Source organism: Euprymna scolopes, chromosome 39 (assembly GCF_053919585.1).
Source record: "Euprymna scolopes isolate OS-2025 chromosome 39, ASM5391958v1, whole genome shotgun sequence".
Classification (NCBI taxonomy): domain Eukaryota; kingdom Metazoa; phylum Mollusca; class Cephalopoda; order Sepiida; family Sepiolidae; genus Euprymna; species Euprymna scolopes.
In genome coordinates, this window is record NC_136520.1 from 69,917,314 (window position 1) to 69,933,457 (window position 16,144).

A 16,144-nucleotide genomic window follows, 5' to 3' on the forward strand; every position below is an offset into this window, starting at 1 on the left:
AGACAATTAATCCGAATCAGAGATCGGAAAAATTCGAACATTTTATTGTATCAAAATAATTGGTGTGTTTTTCCGATGCCAAAAACAACTTAAAATTTTCTTTATCGATCAAAACTTAATTGCTGCTACTAATAATAAATATTTATTGATTTTAAATTACCAGTAAAATTAACACCTATATATCCCCACAAGTGTATTTTTACCTTTACAAAAATATATGTACAGACAATAATCCCCCCGCCCCCCCCCCAAAAAAAATGAAATAAAACAACTTTATAATTAAATTAGAAATTTTAAAAAAATCAACAATTTAGAACAGAATTGATAACTGCATTGGAATTAAGAAAAATACTTGAATCACTAATATAAAAAGAAAAGGCAGAACACAAGAATAACAATGGATACGTAACCTTTATGATGCTGGAGAAAGTATAGGAATTACAAGTCATTCAGAACACTATATCTAATCAGCTCAATAGAAATGGAGTTAGATCTCCTAGAGCTAACGTAGAGCAAATAGATAGTAAACAAAATTAATACACGATCATTTACATATGTTACAAAAATCCAAAGCAATATTTGTGTACGATCATTTCAGAGATGATAACATTATACACACTCACACACACACATATATATATATTCTTACCTTGTTTTCACTTTGAAGTTCTTTGATTTGGATTTGGTGTTGTTTTTCCAGATCGTTAATCATGTCAACATATTTTGTGCTGAGGTGATCTTTAACTAGATTTAATTCAGCTTGATGGGCAGCATCCAATTCACACTTAATTGTCTCAAAATCACCGGGAAGAGATGATCTCAACTCACCTACAATAAACAAATATTTTTTTAATATTTCTTTTTAATCAAATAAGTCAACACATACAAATAAATTAAATAATCAATTTAAATTAACAACCATCAAACTATGATTTTTTTTTTTAATTTTTTTTTTTTTTTTTTTACAAAGGTGTCATCAATTATCAAGACTCGGAGGCAACTCGAGGATAAGGGTTCATGAGTGTACAGTAGTCAAAGGGACAATATCATAGTAATTGTTAGTAGTGGAAATTTGGTAAATTGAATTACTTAAGGGGACAACTTATCAAGAATTTGTTCACGGTGGACTTGAAGACGACCATATTGTAGTCAGTTGGAAAGCCGGACAATGGAAGAAAGTTCCACAGGTGTGCAGTTCTAAGAAAGAAGCTTTGTTCATGGAATCTATCTTTAGGTTTAGGCACAGATAAAGACTGGGGAAAATTATTGATAGTGGTTTCAGCAGGACAAGTATTTTTTTTTGTGAAAGTCAGGCAAGGAGGGACCATAGATTGGAACTCAGACGAGCACTTGCCATGAAAATAATTGCAACGTCTTTCCTGTGGGAAAGAGGTTGCAAGGAAGAGAAATGAAAACACTATTAAGCAAACGCTAATATATATATTAATAGAAATACCTGCAATTGCCCAGGAGTGAAGGGAGAACTCTAGGAATCCTGCCCCAACCCTATAACACCATATTACCCTATTTTGTTCCTAACTTTTACATTTTATATTATTCAATTTAATGTAGATTAAAAAAAATACCATATAGGAGAAACTACCTTTGAATTTAAAACAAAATACTATTAAAAAATACATACAATAACAGAAAATACACATTTAAGATATTATTCAAACATTATTCAAAGAAAGCGAACTGTGGCTTATGATCTAATGGATAATATTAAGATGGGTTAGGACACGCAGATATTTAGACAATTTGTGTAGATTATGCTTGAGTAAGAAATTAGATATGTGATATTTTAAAGATGTCAAAAAATGACTAAATCATAGATATGAAATAGCAACCAAGCTAAATTAAAAAAAAAACAGTCTAACACAAAAAACCCCCCTCAAAAATGGTGATAAAAAATACAATAAATTATTTTAGTTCTGTATCAGAGTAAGGTTATCTTCGTTAATGTGATGCACATAAAAGCAAAATGATCGTGAATGGTAAAATTTGACATATTAAGACTTTTCTACTATTTATCATATTGTGTAATATGTTTTATCCTTTTTTTTGTTTGTTTATATAGGAGTCACCACTTATCAAGGCCCAGCTGCCATTCAAGGATAAGTAGTCAATGGGACAATATCGTAGTAATCATTAGTAGTGTAAATTGGATTATTTAAGGGGAATGGCTCATCAAGAACTTGTTTACATTGGACTTGAAGCAGGCAAACAGAAGAGAGTTCAACAGGTGTGCAGTTCTAAGAAAGAAGCTTTGCTCATGGAATCTACATTTAGGTTTAGGCACAGATAAAGAGTGGGAGAAATTATTGATAGTGGTTTCAGCTAGACGAGTGCTTTTTCGTGAAAGTTTGGCAAGGAGGGAACCAGAGATTAGAACTCAGATCTTTATTTAATGTCTTTTATCGTCATTAGTAAAAGATTGTCTTAGAGCCATTCTTAGTCACATGTGTGACCAAAAATACTGCAAATTGGGAAAAGTAGCTAACATAACTCTCAAGGTGTTACAGGTATTTTCGTTTTTTATTACATTTATATTAGTTGTAGGCGTGCACTTGACTTGTTATGTCACTTAGGTGACAATTTGAAATATTTTATACATTATGTTGATTAAGGGTCAGAGGTCAAATAAGGTTGGTGTGTGTAACCTCGCATAGAATTAGATTTTTCATGATGAAGACTTAACTTCAAAGCTCTGTGAATTCTTAAAAGTTAGAATATTTATAATTTTATCAGACATAGTTTTTTAAATTGGAAATGAGCCCTGAATAGTATAAATCTCTTACAGTTATTTTTTTTATGTAGTACTTTTATGCGCTGCGGTATGGTCATGTGTGTGCCATTTGGTTCACTTTCCAAAGAATGGCCCCTTACTGCTCTTCATCATTAAGGCTAAATTCTCTTAAACTTTGCAAACCACTTCCATACAGTTCTCTCAGCTAACGTATCTCCATTGTACAAAGCACATGTAAGGTTTCTTTAGACTGAATTACGCTTTTTTTTTGTAAAAAAAAAAAAAAAAAAAAAAAAGAAACTGAAGAACGAACATCCTCAAATCGTTAATACTCACTGTACTTCAGGTTAGCAATCCTCTCTTCATATTGTTCTCGAAGTTTTTCCATTTCCTGTTGATGAGATGTCAGTTCTTCGGACATTTTATTGTCCTTTTCTTCAATCAACTGCTTCAGATGGTTTATGATCTGCGTGTCTCGACCCGAACCATCAGTGGTGTCAAGGGTGCATTTCTCCACCATTTCCTGCAAGGAACGCAGGTTTTGATCATACTTTTTTTGCAGATCACGCATCTCGGACGTCTGTTTGGAGAGAAACTCTTCAAGTTTATCTTGCTGCTCTTGCATTCGAGACTGACAAGACAAAAACGGTTAAAAATAGAATTCAATTAGTGAAGCCAATTTTTTAAACAGTTAAATATTGAATAGTTCTGAAAAATAAAATATGCCCCCATATCCTGTGTGTGTGTGTGTGTGTGTGTGTGGAGGGTCACCATTATCACTAGAAATAGAAACTTTCTTTAACCAATCCCATCTAAATTCATTATTTACAATTATTTACTGCAATTTAGCTTTGTAGCTTTCTTTTTATAGCAATCGCTCCAGACAAGGTATGAAGCCACTTAATGTAAGGAGAGAGAGAAAAAAAAAACTACTTCAAGGTCAAAAAATAGCAAATGATATATGTTAGATGGATAGATTCCAACCCAGGGAACAGCCCCCCCCCCCCCCCGCCCTTTGTCAGAAACATCGCTCATGAGAACTAAACAACAAAATTAGGGAAGCGAGAATTATGAAGTTGCCAAAAGGAAACCCAACGTTAACTTTCTACTTTCCTTAAAGCTTCATTTATAGTTTCTATTCATTTACCTCTCCACAAGGGAAAATGCAAACAGATAGTAAAGATCAAGTGTAGTATCAGAACAGATACTACAGTTTGCTCTTAGCTAAGAAACATCAGCAATGTTTCAAATAAGAAAGTCAAAAATCAAGAAAAAGGCACAAATTCATATGTTCAGGGAAGGAGATATGAATGATACATACATAGATATGCATAAATATACACACACACAAACATACAGAGCAATATAGTAAATAAATGACAAAAAACTTTATTCCAAAGTTCATGATGTTGACCATCTTATAATTTATTCCTTTAATTCAGTTGACATTTACAATTCTTGACAGTATCTGTTTCGTAGCGCAAAATCAATCACTTAATTATTATATCAATTTGTGAATCGATTTTTCCCTTTACTCATCAGAAGAAATAGCAACAATCAATCCGTCAAAAGGAAATAAAGTGCGTTTTGACATGATTAAAATCCGAAAATTGGAAGAGAAGCTGTATATACTTTACAATATGTTTCCATTACGTTATTTTGAATTTTTGGGAATATAGACTTTTGTCATTCATTCACTATATATACATACACATATATGATGGACTCTCTTGTTGTGTTTGATACATGAGGGCCATAAATCCACCCTGTTATACTTTGCTTTTGATGTCTGTACTGCATGTGTGACACAAGGTGAACACTGCCCTCACAAAACAAGCCGCATGACTCACAAGCAATGGGTTGAGCAGACGCAGTTCCTATCCGTGCTCTATGGAGATTGGCTTGATACCATATCTTCGATTGAAATATTGGTTTGCCTACTAATTCTTTTTTTTTTAGTTTCGAAAAGTAGAGTGAGCAAATTCAAATTGTTTAAAGTCGTAATGGCTTGTGTAGAACCATTAACTTAATGATATAGCTGATTACATTAATTGCTGCAAAATATGCCACAAACAACTGCATGCAGACTTGTATTGTCAGAAATTTTCCATCCCTTAGACCGTTTACCAGTACTGAAGAGCTCCTACCTGTCCATAAAACAAGTTATTGTGTGCCAGACACCAACCTGGACATTTTCCACCCCACACACTTATGTATACAGACACACACACGCGGTATAATCACATTGACACACTGGTTCTTGTCAGATCATCGAATTTAAGTAATGTTGAGCCTGGTTTGTACCAGATGAGTGACCATTTGGGAATTCTAAGCGCTGTATGTGCTCTCTGCTTATCTTAGCATTGTTTCTAGTCACCCTGAACCTCTACTTGCCACTGGTATTTTAACAACACCAACTCAGGAAAGGTGCGGCTGGAGATTGCGCACCTCTTGCCATAAAAATTCCACACGTAGACACCTTTACAGTGGGTATCCATAGTCTGTCAACACTGAAGGAAGCTACCATATATATATAATAAACAATTTGGGTAAAATTACCTGTCAAGCATAAGAGCCACTCAAGGATTAATGAGCTGGAATGAATGTCAACTGAAAAATGAGGAATATTATGGTAGTACCAGCATTGATCAATGGTATGAAATGTGTTTCATTACTTATGTATGTGGAGAAAGGGAAGAAGTGGGAAGTGATTTCTTGATGAAAAAAATTCAACTCCCCATACCCTCTTTGTAAATTAAATAATGTCTTAGCCTTCACAGGAAAATCAACATTTTCAGTTTTCAGCAAGAACTGTTGTAAAAGGACAAATCAAATTTTTCTTATTTAAAGAAAAAAAACCAAAAAAAAAAAAAAAACAAAAAAAAAAACCAGATTTTCATCAAAAAGCTGGAAAAATCATTTCAGCTAGAAGCTCTAGCAATTTAAATGGAAATTTGCCATTTCTGGATTAAAGACAAAAAAAAAAAAAAATAAATAAATAAAAATGACCCGAGAACTCACATAAGTAAATTTTCAAAGATGACAAATAAGTAAAAAGAATAGTTTTTTAATTGTTAGTTTTGTGACCTAAATTTATTTACCTAGCATGTTTTAACAATCACAACTGACAACTTTGAAATGCTTGGCATTCAACTGATAAGAATAACATTTACACACAGTACCTATTTACTATGCCTCCCCACGGGACAGAGTTAGACACCAGGGTCGTTTTTTAACGCGGAGAAAACGTACAAAAATAAAAATTGTCTCAGTTGTGAAGGATTTCTCCTTCACCGAAAGAGAACAAGAAATAGAAGTGCAGCATCTGAAGAACAGATGGTATTTATTTGCTCCCCCACCGATTTTTAATGTGAGGAGTGAAGGGGAAATGGGGACCAACTCCCCGGGGAGTAGGGGAGATGGATAGTGACAATTGGTATGAAGGGTTGCCCCTACATTGACCAAGGTCTTATATGTGGGGTTGCCCCCACATATGGTCTTTGTTAGCAGTATCTGCCGGAACAGATACTACACTTTGATCTTGTTTATATATTTTATTGCTTTTTAAAAATTTTGAAAATACAATTAAGTAAAAAACAAAAGATTTTTGAACAACAAAATTAGGCACAAGGCCCTACAAGAAATTGGGGAGGGGAAGGGTTCAGGGTCTTTGTGACTAAAGTGATTAAAAAGTAATAAATGTAGACTTTGGAGTCTTACTCTTGACTGGCAACATTTACCAAAATACCTCATTCACTCTATGGATCTTAAACTAACTAATAAATCCCCAGCGTTTAAGAATCAAAACCATATTTACAATTAATAAACAGTTGTCTGTGTGTTTTCAAGAACATTTACACACAGTAGACCACCAAAAGTCTAGATGTTTGTTTAGTAAACGTCACATGATCATTTCGGTCATGAATCGCTCATTTTCATGAAAAAGTTATCCAAATTTCTGTTTTGATGGTGACTTAATTTTATGACATCATCCTTTTGTGATGTCATACACGTTGTATCACCTATCTGTTTTAATGGATGATGCCGTCCTTCTTTATTGTGGCCTCAACATTTATGACATAATCATTTTGTGTAGAGAGACAAACAAGAACAATTACAAAGAAGAGAGAGAAAAATATAAAAATAGAAAGAGTAAAAGAGAGAATGAGAAAGAGAGAGAATTAAAGAGGAAAGGAAATTAAAGGGGAAAGGAAAGAGAGAGGGAGAGAAGGAACAGAAAGAGAGAGGAAAAGAGAGAGAGTAAGAGAGAGGATGATTCATGTATTATTAGACTAGGCTAGTGTTCAGGAGAGATGGAAAAATATGACAAGTAAGAGAATTATCACCTGTTCTTCCTTGAGAGTTTCATCAAACTTTTGCTGCATGACGGCCTTCACCCGCTCCAGTTCTGAATTATCGGCCATTGTTTGGGATGTTCCCAAGGAATCACCAGTATTTAAACCTACATCAGAGAAAAGAAAAACAAAACTTTATTACAAAATTTGATACAGGAATGAACTACTAGGTCCAATTCCCCTTTTATCAGAGGGTCCAATAAAAAAATCAAATTTTATGGGTATCCGAGGAGTGACTGTCTTACCTCCCATTTTGAAAAAATCTAAAAACAATGGAGATAACTCAATAATAATTAAAAATTTGTAAGATGAATGTTATAATGCCTAAAATTTACAGTTATTCACTTAAAAAAATTAATTTCTTTATAAAAATAAAACTACTTAATCAATTTAGGTTATTTTTTTTTTTCATTTTGTCAGGGTTACATACATCATACAGATTGTTCTTTAGTTTTGTTTTTTTAATGTAGGGGGAATTCTGAACCAATAATTCTAACTTATTAAAGACATAGCTTAATGAAATGATGTGTGAATTCTGATACTCTTAACATGTTTTGAAGAAACATGGAGTCTATTTAAATTGATAGGAAAATAAAAATAAAATAACTTAATATTAAAAACCTATAGTTTTTTAGCCAGTCAAAAAAAGAAGCTAAATGCCACCTTAGTATTAACTTACATCCTGACTTATATGCACCACTACTCATAACATTAGCTCTAACAAGAATCCCAACATGTTTTTTTTTTACAAATATCAGTGATTATTTTAGCTTTGTAACTGATTTTAAGCTGATATTCAACAATGTATTAGCATATTGACCCACCAGTTCCCATTAGATCACCAAAGTTAAGCAACTATGAGCCCAGTCAGTACTAAAATGGGTGACCATTTTTAAAAAAAAATTTTTTTTTTTTTACATAGGCACAACCACTTATCAAGGCCAGAGACCACTCGAGGATAAGGGTTTGAGAATTCCAAGTGCTGTATGTGCTCTCAGCTTATCTCGGCACCATTTCCAGTCGGTTAACACTTCTAGTTGCCACTGGTCTCAAACAATACTGATTCAGGAGAGGTGTGGTTGGAGATTGTGCAACCCTTGCCTCACAATTACACGCACAGCTACTATTACAGGGGGTATCCATTGTCTCTTGAGACTGGACGGAGGCATTGTATTAGCACAGTTCATCAGAAAAATGAATAAACTAAATATTTAGAAAGAAATTTTTCTTTTCAATCAATTAATACTGTCGATAAAAAACCAATAAGAGTTGCACATGAATCTATGGCGCGATGGATAAAAGAGCTGAGTATAATATTTTCTAAATACAGTACAAAATTACTTAAGACTTACCTGAAATTGACTAATAGAATGAGAACAAGTACCTGTGGTTTAAATAAAGGAAATCATTCAAAATATTGTAAACATGCCCAAGTTCAAAAGATGCACCTAAAGAAGACTGGAGGTTGTATTGGTCAAACTGTCGTCGAACAATGGTCGGTCGAATCCAAATTAGTTGTAATATTGCTAATACCTATTCTTAAATGGTTTCATTTGGTTATTTTGCTTTACAGCATATCAATCCTCGTCAGGTTATTTAATGTCGAATCCAATAATTTCGGAAAAAAAGATTTAATGCTTCAAGTTGTTGATATTTATAAATATTTATTCATGTTTGATTTAGTGGTTTTGTTTTATGGCATATCAACCCTTTTCGGTTATTTAATGCTGAATCCAGTAATTTGGAAAAAAAAAAGATTTAATGCTTCAAGTTCTTTTAAATTTATATTTTTAAATATTTATTCATTGTGTTTGGTTTAGTTGTCTTGTAGAGGAAAAATGTTGTTTTTGTTTTTGACTTTGTAGAACATGATTGAGTTTTGCAAGTGGAAAGGGAAAAAACAGTAACATCAATATTTGGTGCGTCTTAGGTCAGGAAACCAGTAACATCAGACAGCCTGACCTTTTATTGTCTGATAACAAAAAAGAAAATTTTTCGCTACTTACAGTACTCCAGATGAGCAATCCTATTTTCATAGTTTGATCGTAGCTTTTCGATTTCTTGCCGAAAATATTCTTTTTCTTCTGCCATTTTGTTGTCTTTCTCTTGCAATCGAGCCTGGAAAAAACAACACAAGTTTAAAAAGTATTCAATTTTAAAGGCAGTTTCATACTTAAACATTTTGATGGCATCTGCAACATTGAGATACATTAAGATCGTTGTCAAAATGAAAAGAAAAAAAGAATAAGGTTGCAGACATTTTACAGAATAGAAAAAAAAAAAATGGACCCACACACACACAACTCTCCTTTATGTAATAGATTCCTCAAGGAACGAGTCTGTATTTTCATTCCAAATTAATACACAGTAATTCTGAAAAACTGACGTCTAATGAAACCTGGTCCAGTTGACTTACAAAGGGTGAATTATTTAAAAAGATTTTTTTAAACATTGTTCATCTATCATAATGCTGATCAAGAAAATATCAACTTTGCGAGTATTTGTGTCATAGTCTTTGACTTTTACCTAAACACATAAACAAATAACAGTCCTTTATATAAAAGAGGAGTTAATGATCACCACTTCTTTACAGAAGGTCATTCCAACAAGATTGCAATGTTTAGTCGCAGTCATAGATGCCGGTGGCTCAACAAGGTTGACTTAGTTTTACAAGTTTTGCTGGTATGAATAGCTTACACGTCATCATTTCTTTTTTGTCATGGATTTTGATAGCTCTTTTTGCTATTGAGCACTATTATATACACCCAATGGATATTCTCTGGATTTTATCCGACAAATACATCCTTAATGTGGACTAATATACATATATATATATATATATATATATATATATATATATATATATATATATATATATATACAAATAGAGTACAAGACTTTGTAAATGAGTTCTAATCTCCCGACCAGTAGCAAACGTCACTTCCTGCACTGATGATTGTGAAAGCATAAAAGACTAGTGTCTGTAAGGTATAAAAATAATTACATATAATTATATATATATATGTATATACACACAAATTCATTGCAGGTGGGAAGTGGAACAAAAAAAAAAGATAAATAAAATCCTCCAAACCCGTTCTAAACAATGTTTGGAAAACAAACAGGTTGATCTCTAACTGAAGGTTTTTGTTTTTTTTAAAACTCTTATTAACCCCAAAGACATACTTAGACATAAAGGGATACTATTTTAGAGCAGGTCTAAGTAGAGAATTGAGCAGCAAGATGTCTGTTTACATCACAGTTAAATTTCTGCATGTTAGTGCAGTTACGGAAATACGAAGAAGGCAAGGAGTTCCAAAGTCTAGCAGTTCATGAGAAGACACTATTAGAATACAAGACTTTTCACTATTGGTGGTGGTGGGGCGTTACAATAAACGGGTGGGATTTTGCTGCAAGGTGCGACGATGGGACAAGAATTTGAACTTGGTTGATAGTATGAGACCTATTTGATTAAAGACATTTTTTAGACCCTGAAGAGATTAGTGGTAGATACATGAGCTCCAATGTGGCAACCATACTTAATACATGGGTGAATGGTGGCTTGGTAAAGATACAGGATACTATTAACTTCATTACATAAACTATTAAGTGTGAGTACTTTTCTAGCATGGTGGGACTTAAGTATGAGCAAATGAAGTACAGCAGAAGTTTTGGAGTGGATGGTGTATTTCCAAGATAAATAATTTTTTTTCTTTTTTGGTGTGTATGTGTGTGGTGGGGGTCAAAGAAATAAATGTGGAGAGTGAACATCTTGAAGGAGGTCTATTATTAGAAAAAAAAAAAAAAAAAAAAAAAAAACAGAAACACGACTCATTCACTCAACTATCTAAGAACCCAACTTACTCAGATTTGGGTTTGACACGATTAAGAACTACATGTGCCATGTTAAGGCAAGGAACACATACACATACTGGACATCTTTTCATGCATATAAGCTTGAAATTTGTATACACCTTTTGCCAATTTCTGAAGGATGTAACCTTCTTTCTATCACATCTGATTTTGACCATAAACTGATGCTTAAAGAATGCAATCAGATCAGAGGAAGATTCAACCCCTTGAGATAAATAAAGCAAGAACCTTACTATGAGTTAAACCAATCATTTTTTTTTAGATTGCAAAACTATAAGATGAATAAGCACATTATCACCTGTTCACCCTCGAGTGATTCATCAAATTCTTGTTGCATGAGAGCTTTAGCCAGTTCGAGTTCTGTATCATATTTATCCCTCATCATTTGTGCTACTTCAGGGGCATCACCGGTACGTAAACCTACAAAAAAAAAGAAAAGAAGAAATCAAAACTTCATTACATAAACTTTTAATTTACAAAAAAACAAGATAAAACAAAGAAAATGAACATTTAAAGAGCGCAAACCTCCACCAACATAAACCCGGTCTGTCAACCTCCTCCATCATCTACTCTAACTTTCAACTGTTTACTTCAAATTTTCTAAGTGATTTAAAGATTCAGAAAAGTAACCATAATTTTTTTTATTTTTTTTATTTAATTATTTTGTTATTTAATTATGTTTTATTGAATTATTTTTTTAAATTATTCTTTTTATTTAATTATTTTTTATTGAATTATTTTATTCAATTATTCTTTTTATTTAATTATTTTTTATCCAATTATTTTTTATTGAATTATTTTTTGATTATTTTTTATTTAATTATTTTTTATTAAATTATTTTTTATTTAATTTTTTTTATTTAATTATTTTTTCGCTAATTAGTCATTACTTACTAAGACTAAAAGTCATTCAAGATCAATATTTAATGAGATGGATCATTAGTTGAATGATCAAGAATATTATGAGAGGATTTAAAATGATGAATCAGGTAAACAAAATTTGATTACTAATAAAGATAATTAATGACAAGTATTATTTGGTATTCAATTTGAAGACGACTATGTTGTAGCCTGCAGGGAAGCAGTTCAATAATAATGTGTTCCACAGACCGGAATTTCTTGGAAAGAAACTACAATAGAACCCCATGATACGGCATTAAAAATTAGTAACAAAATACAGTACAGTATATAATATACATGTATATAATCAAATAACATTATAAATAACACCGCAAGGCAAGGCAAATACTGTAACCAGTGTCCAGAAAAACATTGTATTCCACATCTTAACCTGTAAAAAACCTATCTTAGGGCCACCGTATCACCGGGTTCTACTGTGTTCATGTTAGGCACATGGAGAAAGAAAAGAAAAGGTTGCTGCAGTTATGTTTGAAAGATCATTTGAAACCATTGCAGCAAGTTTTAGTCTCCCTTCCATCAAGGCCAGAGGTTTTGGGGAGATATCAGATATTTTGTAATTCATATGCAAAACTAGGAAAACAAATGACTATGACTGAAACATTTTATGTCTGTAAAAAAGTGCCAAAAATAGGCTTCGGATGATGGATGATCCCTTAAATGTGTGGCCTTAAGAGAAAATGCCATATAGCCCACTACACAATTCAGGTCATTACATTTTCAACGAGCCTTCATTTGTTAAATGCTGATCAATAATCGTTGAAATTTGATATATATATATATATATATGTATATATATATATATATATATATATATACACACACACACACACACACACTGGTAGCCAAATTGAATATTAATCTTATATCTTAATATTATATCTTTGGTTCTATGGGACAAAACTACATGAAAATTTGCAGGCTTTTCAAAGATTATAATATTATTCTATGATTAAAATTTTATGACAACTGGTAAAAGAAGGACCTATATTTTCAAACCAATAAAATATGCCCAAATTTGCCTACATTTGTATATGTATAGTGTCCTGGCAGACCAGCTTCAGTTTTGCTGCTTTGGGATGATTTTTTTTTTTTTTTTTGCTTAGTTGTCTCTCCTGTAGTCTTGCCAGGCCACTAATACACAAGCACCCCCCCATATATATATATATATATATATATATATATATATATATATATATATATATATAGTAATTTATAAAATATATATGGCGATTAAGCTACACTGAATATTCTGCGTTTCATCCACTATAGGATTCGTCAGGCTTATGCACATAATAATTATATATATAATTATTATATTTTATAAATTACTAACTAGCTCTACCTACGTATTGAGCACTTTTGAAGTAAATACTTAAAGTTATATCGTGTGAGTACATATTTTACAGTATATCCATCTTTTCCAGGTTATTCAATGGTGGATCCAGTCATTTTGGTAAATGGGTAAATTTTTACTTTAACTGCAACTCAACACTCACCTTTAAAATGACGACTTTCATAGGTTTTTCGGGTCTGCTGAAAACGAATATCACATTCAAATTTGGGACCGACATGTAATTTTCTGGCTATTAAAACATTTTTTTCCCGACGTATTAATTAATGAATTTCAATGATCGTCGTCATTCTTAATATGGGGAGGAGAGAGTGCTTTGTAACACGCATGCGCATTCGTACTTTTCAGTTGTGAAAAAACATGGCCGCCAATGAAAACATAATGGATCACATTGGATAATAAAAATCTAAATATCCGAAAAGTTACTTGTCTGCCCCAAATTTAAATGTTATATTCGTTTTCAACATATGGGAAAACCCATAAAAGTCGCCAATTTAACAGTAAATGTTGAGTTGCAGTCAAAGTAAAAAAAAAGAAAAAGAAAATAAATAAATACCGCCACCGGTAATTTTTTTTTATGCTCTTAAAATCCTCTAATACTCATAATTATTTTGCCAAATATTTCACTGACGTAAATAAATAAATGTAACTACTTATTTTTTTTATAATAAAATAAAAAGTTGCAAAATAATAAAATAAAAAAAATCGATTAAATTCACGCAAAATGATTATCAATTCTTTTCTATGCTATGTAAGTAAGTACTCAGTTTAATCTAACGTTTAGGTTAATTTATTAGATAAAAAATCCAGATATTTCCTGAGCATTGACATGCAATCGTATTGGAGAAAAAAAAATGAATAAAAATAGAATCTCATTCTTTTTCAGTTGACAAAAGTTGGAAAATGTTTACTTAACTTAACATTGTACGGTAGTGCGAAAAGAAATATTATCGTTGTTTATTTTCATTTACTTGAATTTTTTTCTTAAATGTGTGTGGCGGTCGTGTATCTTTGACTCTTAAATGGAATTATTGCTTAAATTTGTATTTTATTATTTATTTACTTATTTTTGTAAGAACATTTAACGTAAGACGATATTTGTGTTTACTGTTTACATTTGTCGTTAGTTTGGATGTCGCCATTTTGTTTGTTTACTTTACAAACACGATTCTGATTGGTTGATTATTAAAAGCAAATGAAATAATTGATTTCATTGGCTGAGCTATAAACTACAATTCAAGCAAGAACCAATGTTGCCAATTTAACCGTTTTCCCGCTAAATCTGGAGATTTCTTTTGGCATCTATCGAGTTAAATTTCAACTAATGGATAGCCCCGCCCCCTGAGAGGTTTTGTTTGATACCCATAACCATAATTTCAGATACAAAAAAATAAAAATAAAAAATTAAAATAAAAATATAATGCCAATATAAGCGCTTAAAAATACGGTACTTAACCAAAATACGCACGTTGCTATAATAATGCTTATAATATTGTTCTTACTTAGAAACCCATTATTAAAATGGAGAGTGAGATTTTTTTTTTTTTTTTTAAACTATTCTGTACTTTCACCTAACAATTCAATAAACAAAAGGTGCCGTAAAAATTGAATTTAACATGAAAATCCTATCTAAAAAATAGCATAGTTCGTATTCAGCATAAATGACCAAATTCTCTGACTCTCTCCTCTGATCTTTAGCACGTGATACAATGGGGGAAAAAGTGGCTGGTTACTTTTAATGCATCTAAAACCAAGCTTCTATCCTTACATCATCAACGCTCTGTTGCCAAACTGCCATCAATCGAAATGAATGGCTCTCGTCTTAGGGAGGCTTCATGTTTTGACAAGCTTCTGGGCTTGACATTTACTCCTGATCTGAAATGGAACACGTATATCAAATCCATTGCCAAAGTCACTGGAAAAATGGTGGGATCCTTCTATCGCTCCAGTAGATATCTCACTCCTGATGCAATTTTCTACTTATATAAAAGCTAGGTTCGGCCAACGATGGAGTACTATTGCCACATCTGCTAGAAGCAGCTTATCTTGCCTTGACAGAGTTCAAAATAGACTTCGTAGCTTAGTGGTGGATGCCCTTTTCTCTTCCCTTCAACCTATTTCCCACAGAAGAGACGTAGCGAGCCTGTCCCTGCTTTATCGTTATTTTCATGGCAGGTGCTTATCTGAACTTCAATCTATGGTCCCCCCTCGCCAGACTTTCACGAAAAACACTCATCTAGCCAGAACCACTACCAACAATTTCCCACACTCTTTATCTGTGCCTACACCTAAACGTAGATTCCAGACGAGCACTTGCCATGAAAATAACGATAAAGCAGAAACAGGCTTGCAACGTCTCTTCTGTGAGAAAGAAGTTGCAGAGAAGAGAAAAGGGCATCCTCCACCAGGTTACGAAGTCTATTTTGAACTCTGTCAAGGCAGGATAAGATCTTTCTAGCAGCTCCTGCCCAGGTGTGGCAACAATACTCCATCCTTGGATGTATCTGGCTCTTATATAGGTAGAGAATTGCATCAGCAGGCAGATATCTACTGGATCGATAGATGGATCCCATCATTTTTCCAGCGACCTTGGCAACGGATTTGATGCATGTGTTCCATTTTAGATCAGGAGTAAAGGTCAAGCCCAGAAGCTTGTCGAAACATGAAGCCTCAATTTTTAAAATAAAAATAAAAATTAATGTATGTTCCATATGTATCATGAACGTTTTTGATTCTTTGTCGAATCATCAGGTGAAAAAGTAAATGAACAAAAGAAAACTGGAGGAAAAGAAAGGAATTTCAAATGATAGCAGATATGATTGTGAAGAGTAATTCTTGGCTAAGAAAATGCAGAAATTTTGAGATGGAGGGTTGGAGTAAAAATTGTACGAGCCA

The 16,144-nt window shown here is 32.7% G+C and overlaps 2 protein-coding genes across 2 annotated transcripts in view; one reads left to right on the forward strand and one right to left on the reverse strand.

The window, feature by feature from the left end:
- LOC145263843 (uncharacterized) overlaps positions 1 to 16,144 on the reverse strand; it is a 649,003-nt gene that overhangs the window by 287,195 nt on the left and 345,664 nt on the right. Inside the window, exons 20-24 of the mRNA XM_080120917.1 lie at positions 11,276 to 11,397; positions 9,111 to 9,222; positions 7,096 to 7,211; positions 3,086 to 3,380; positions 650 to 828 (exon numbers count right to left, since the gene is read on the reverse strand). Coding sequence (XP_079977043.1) covers positions 650 to 828; positions 3,086 to 3,380; positions 7,096 to 7,211; positions 9,111 to 9,222; positions 11,276 to 11,397 — 824 coding nt within the window. The remainder of the gene's footprint in view (positions 1 to 649; positions 829 to 3,085; positions 3,381 to 7,095; positions 7,212 to 9,110; positions 9,223 to 11,275; positions 11,398 to 16,144) is intronic.
- LOC145263845 (uncharacterized) overlaps positions 1 to 16,144 on the forward strand; it is a 624,663-nt gene that overhangs the window by 142,554 nt on the left and 465,965 nt on the right. The gene's annotated exons all lie outside the window — the stretch shown is intronic.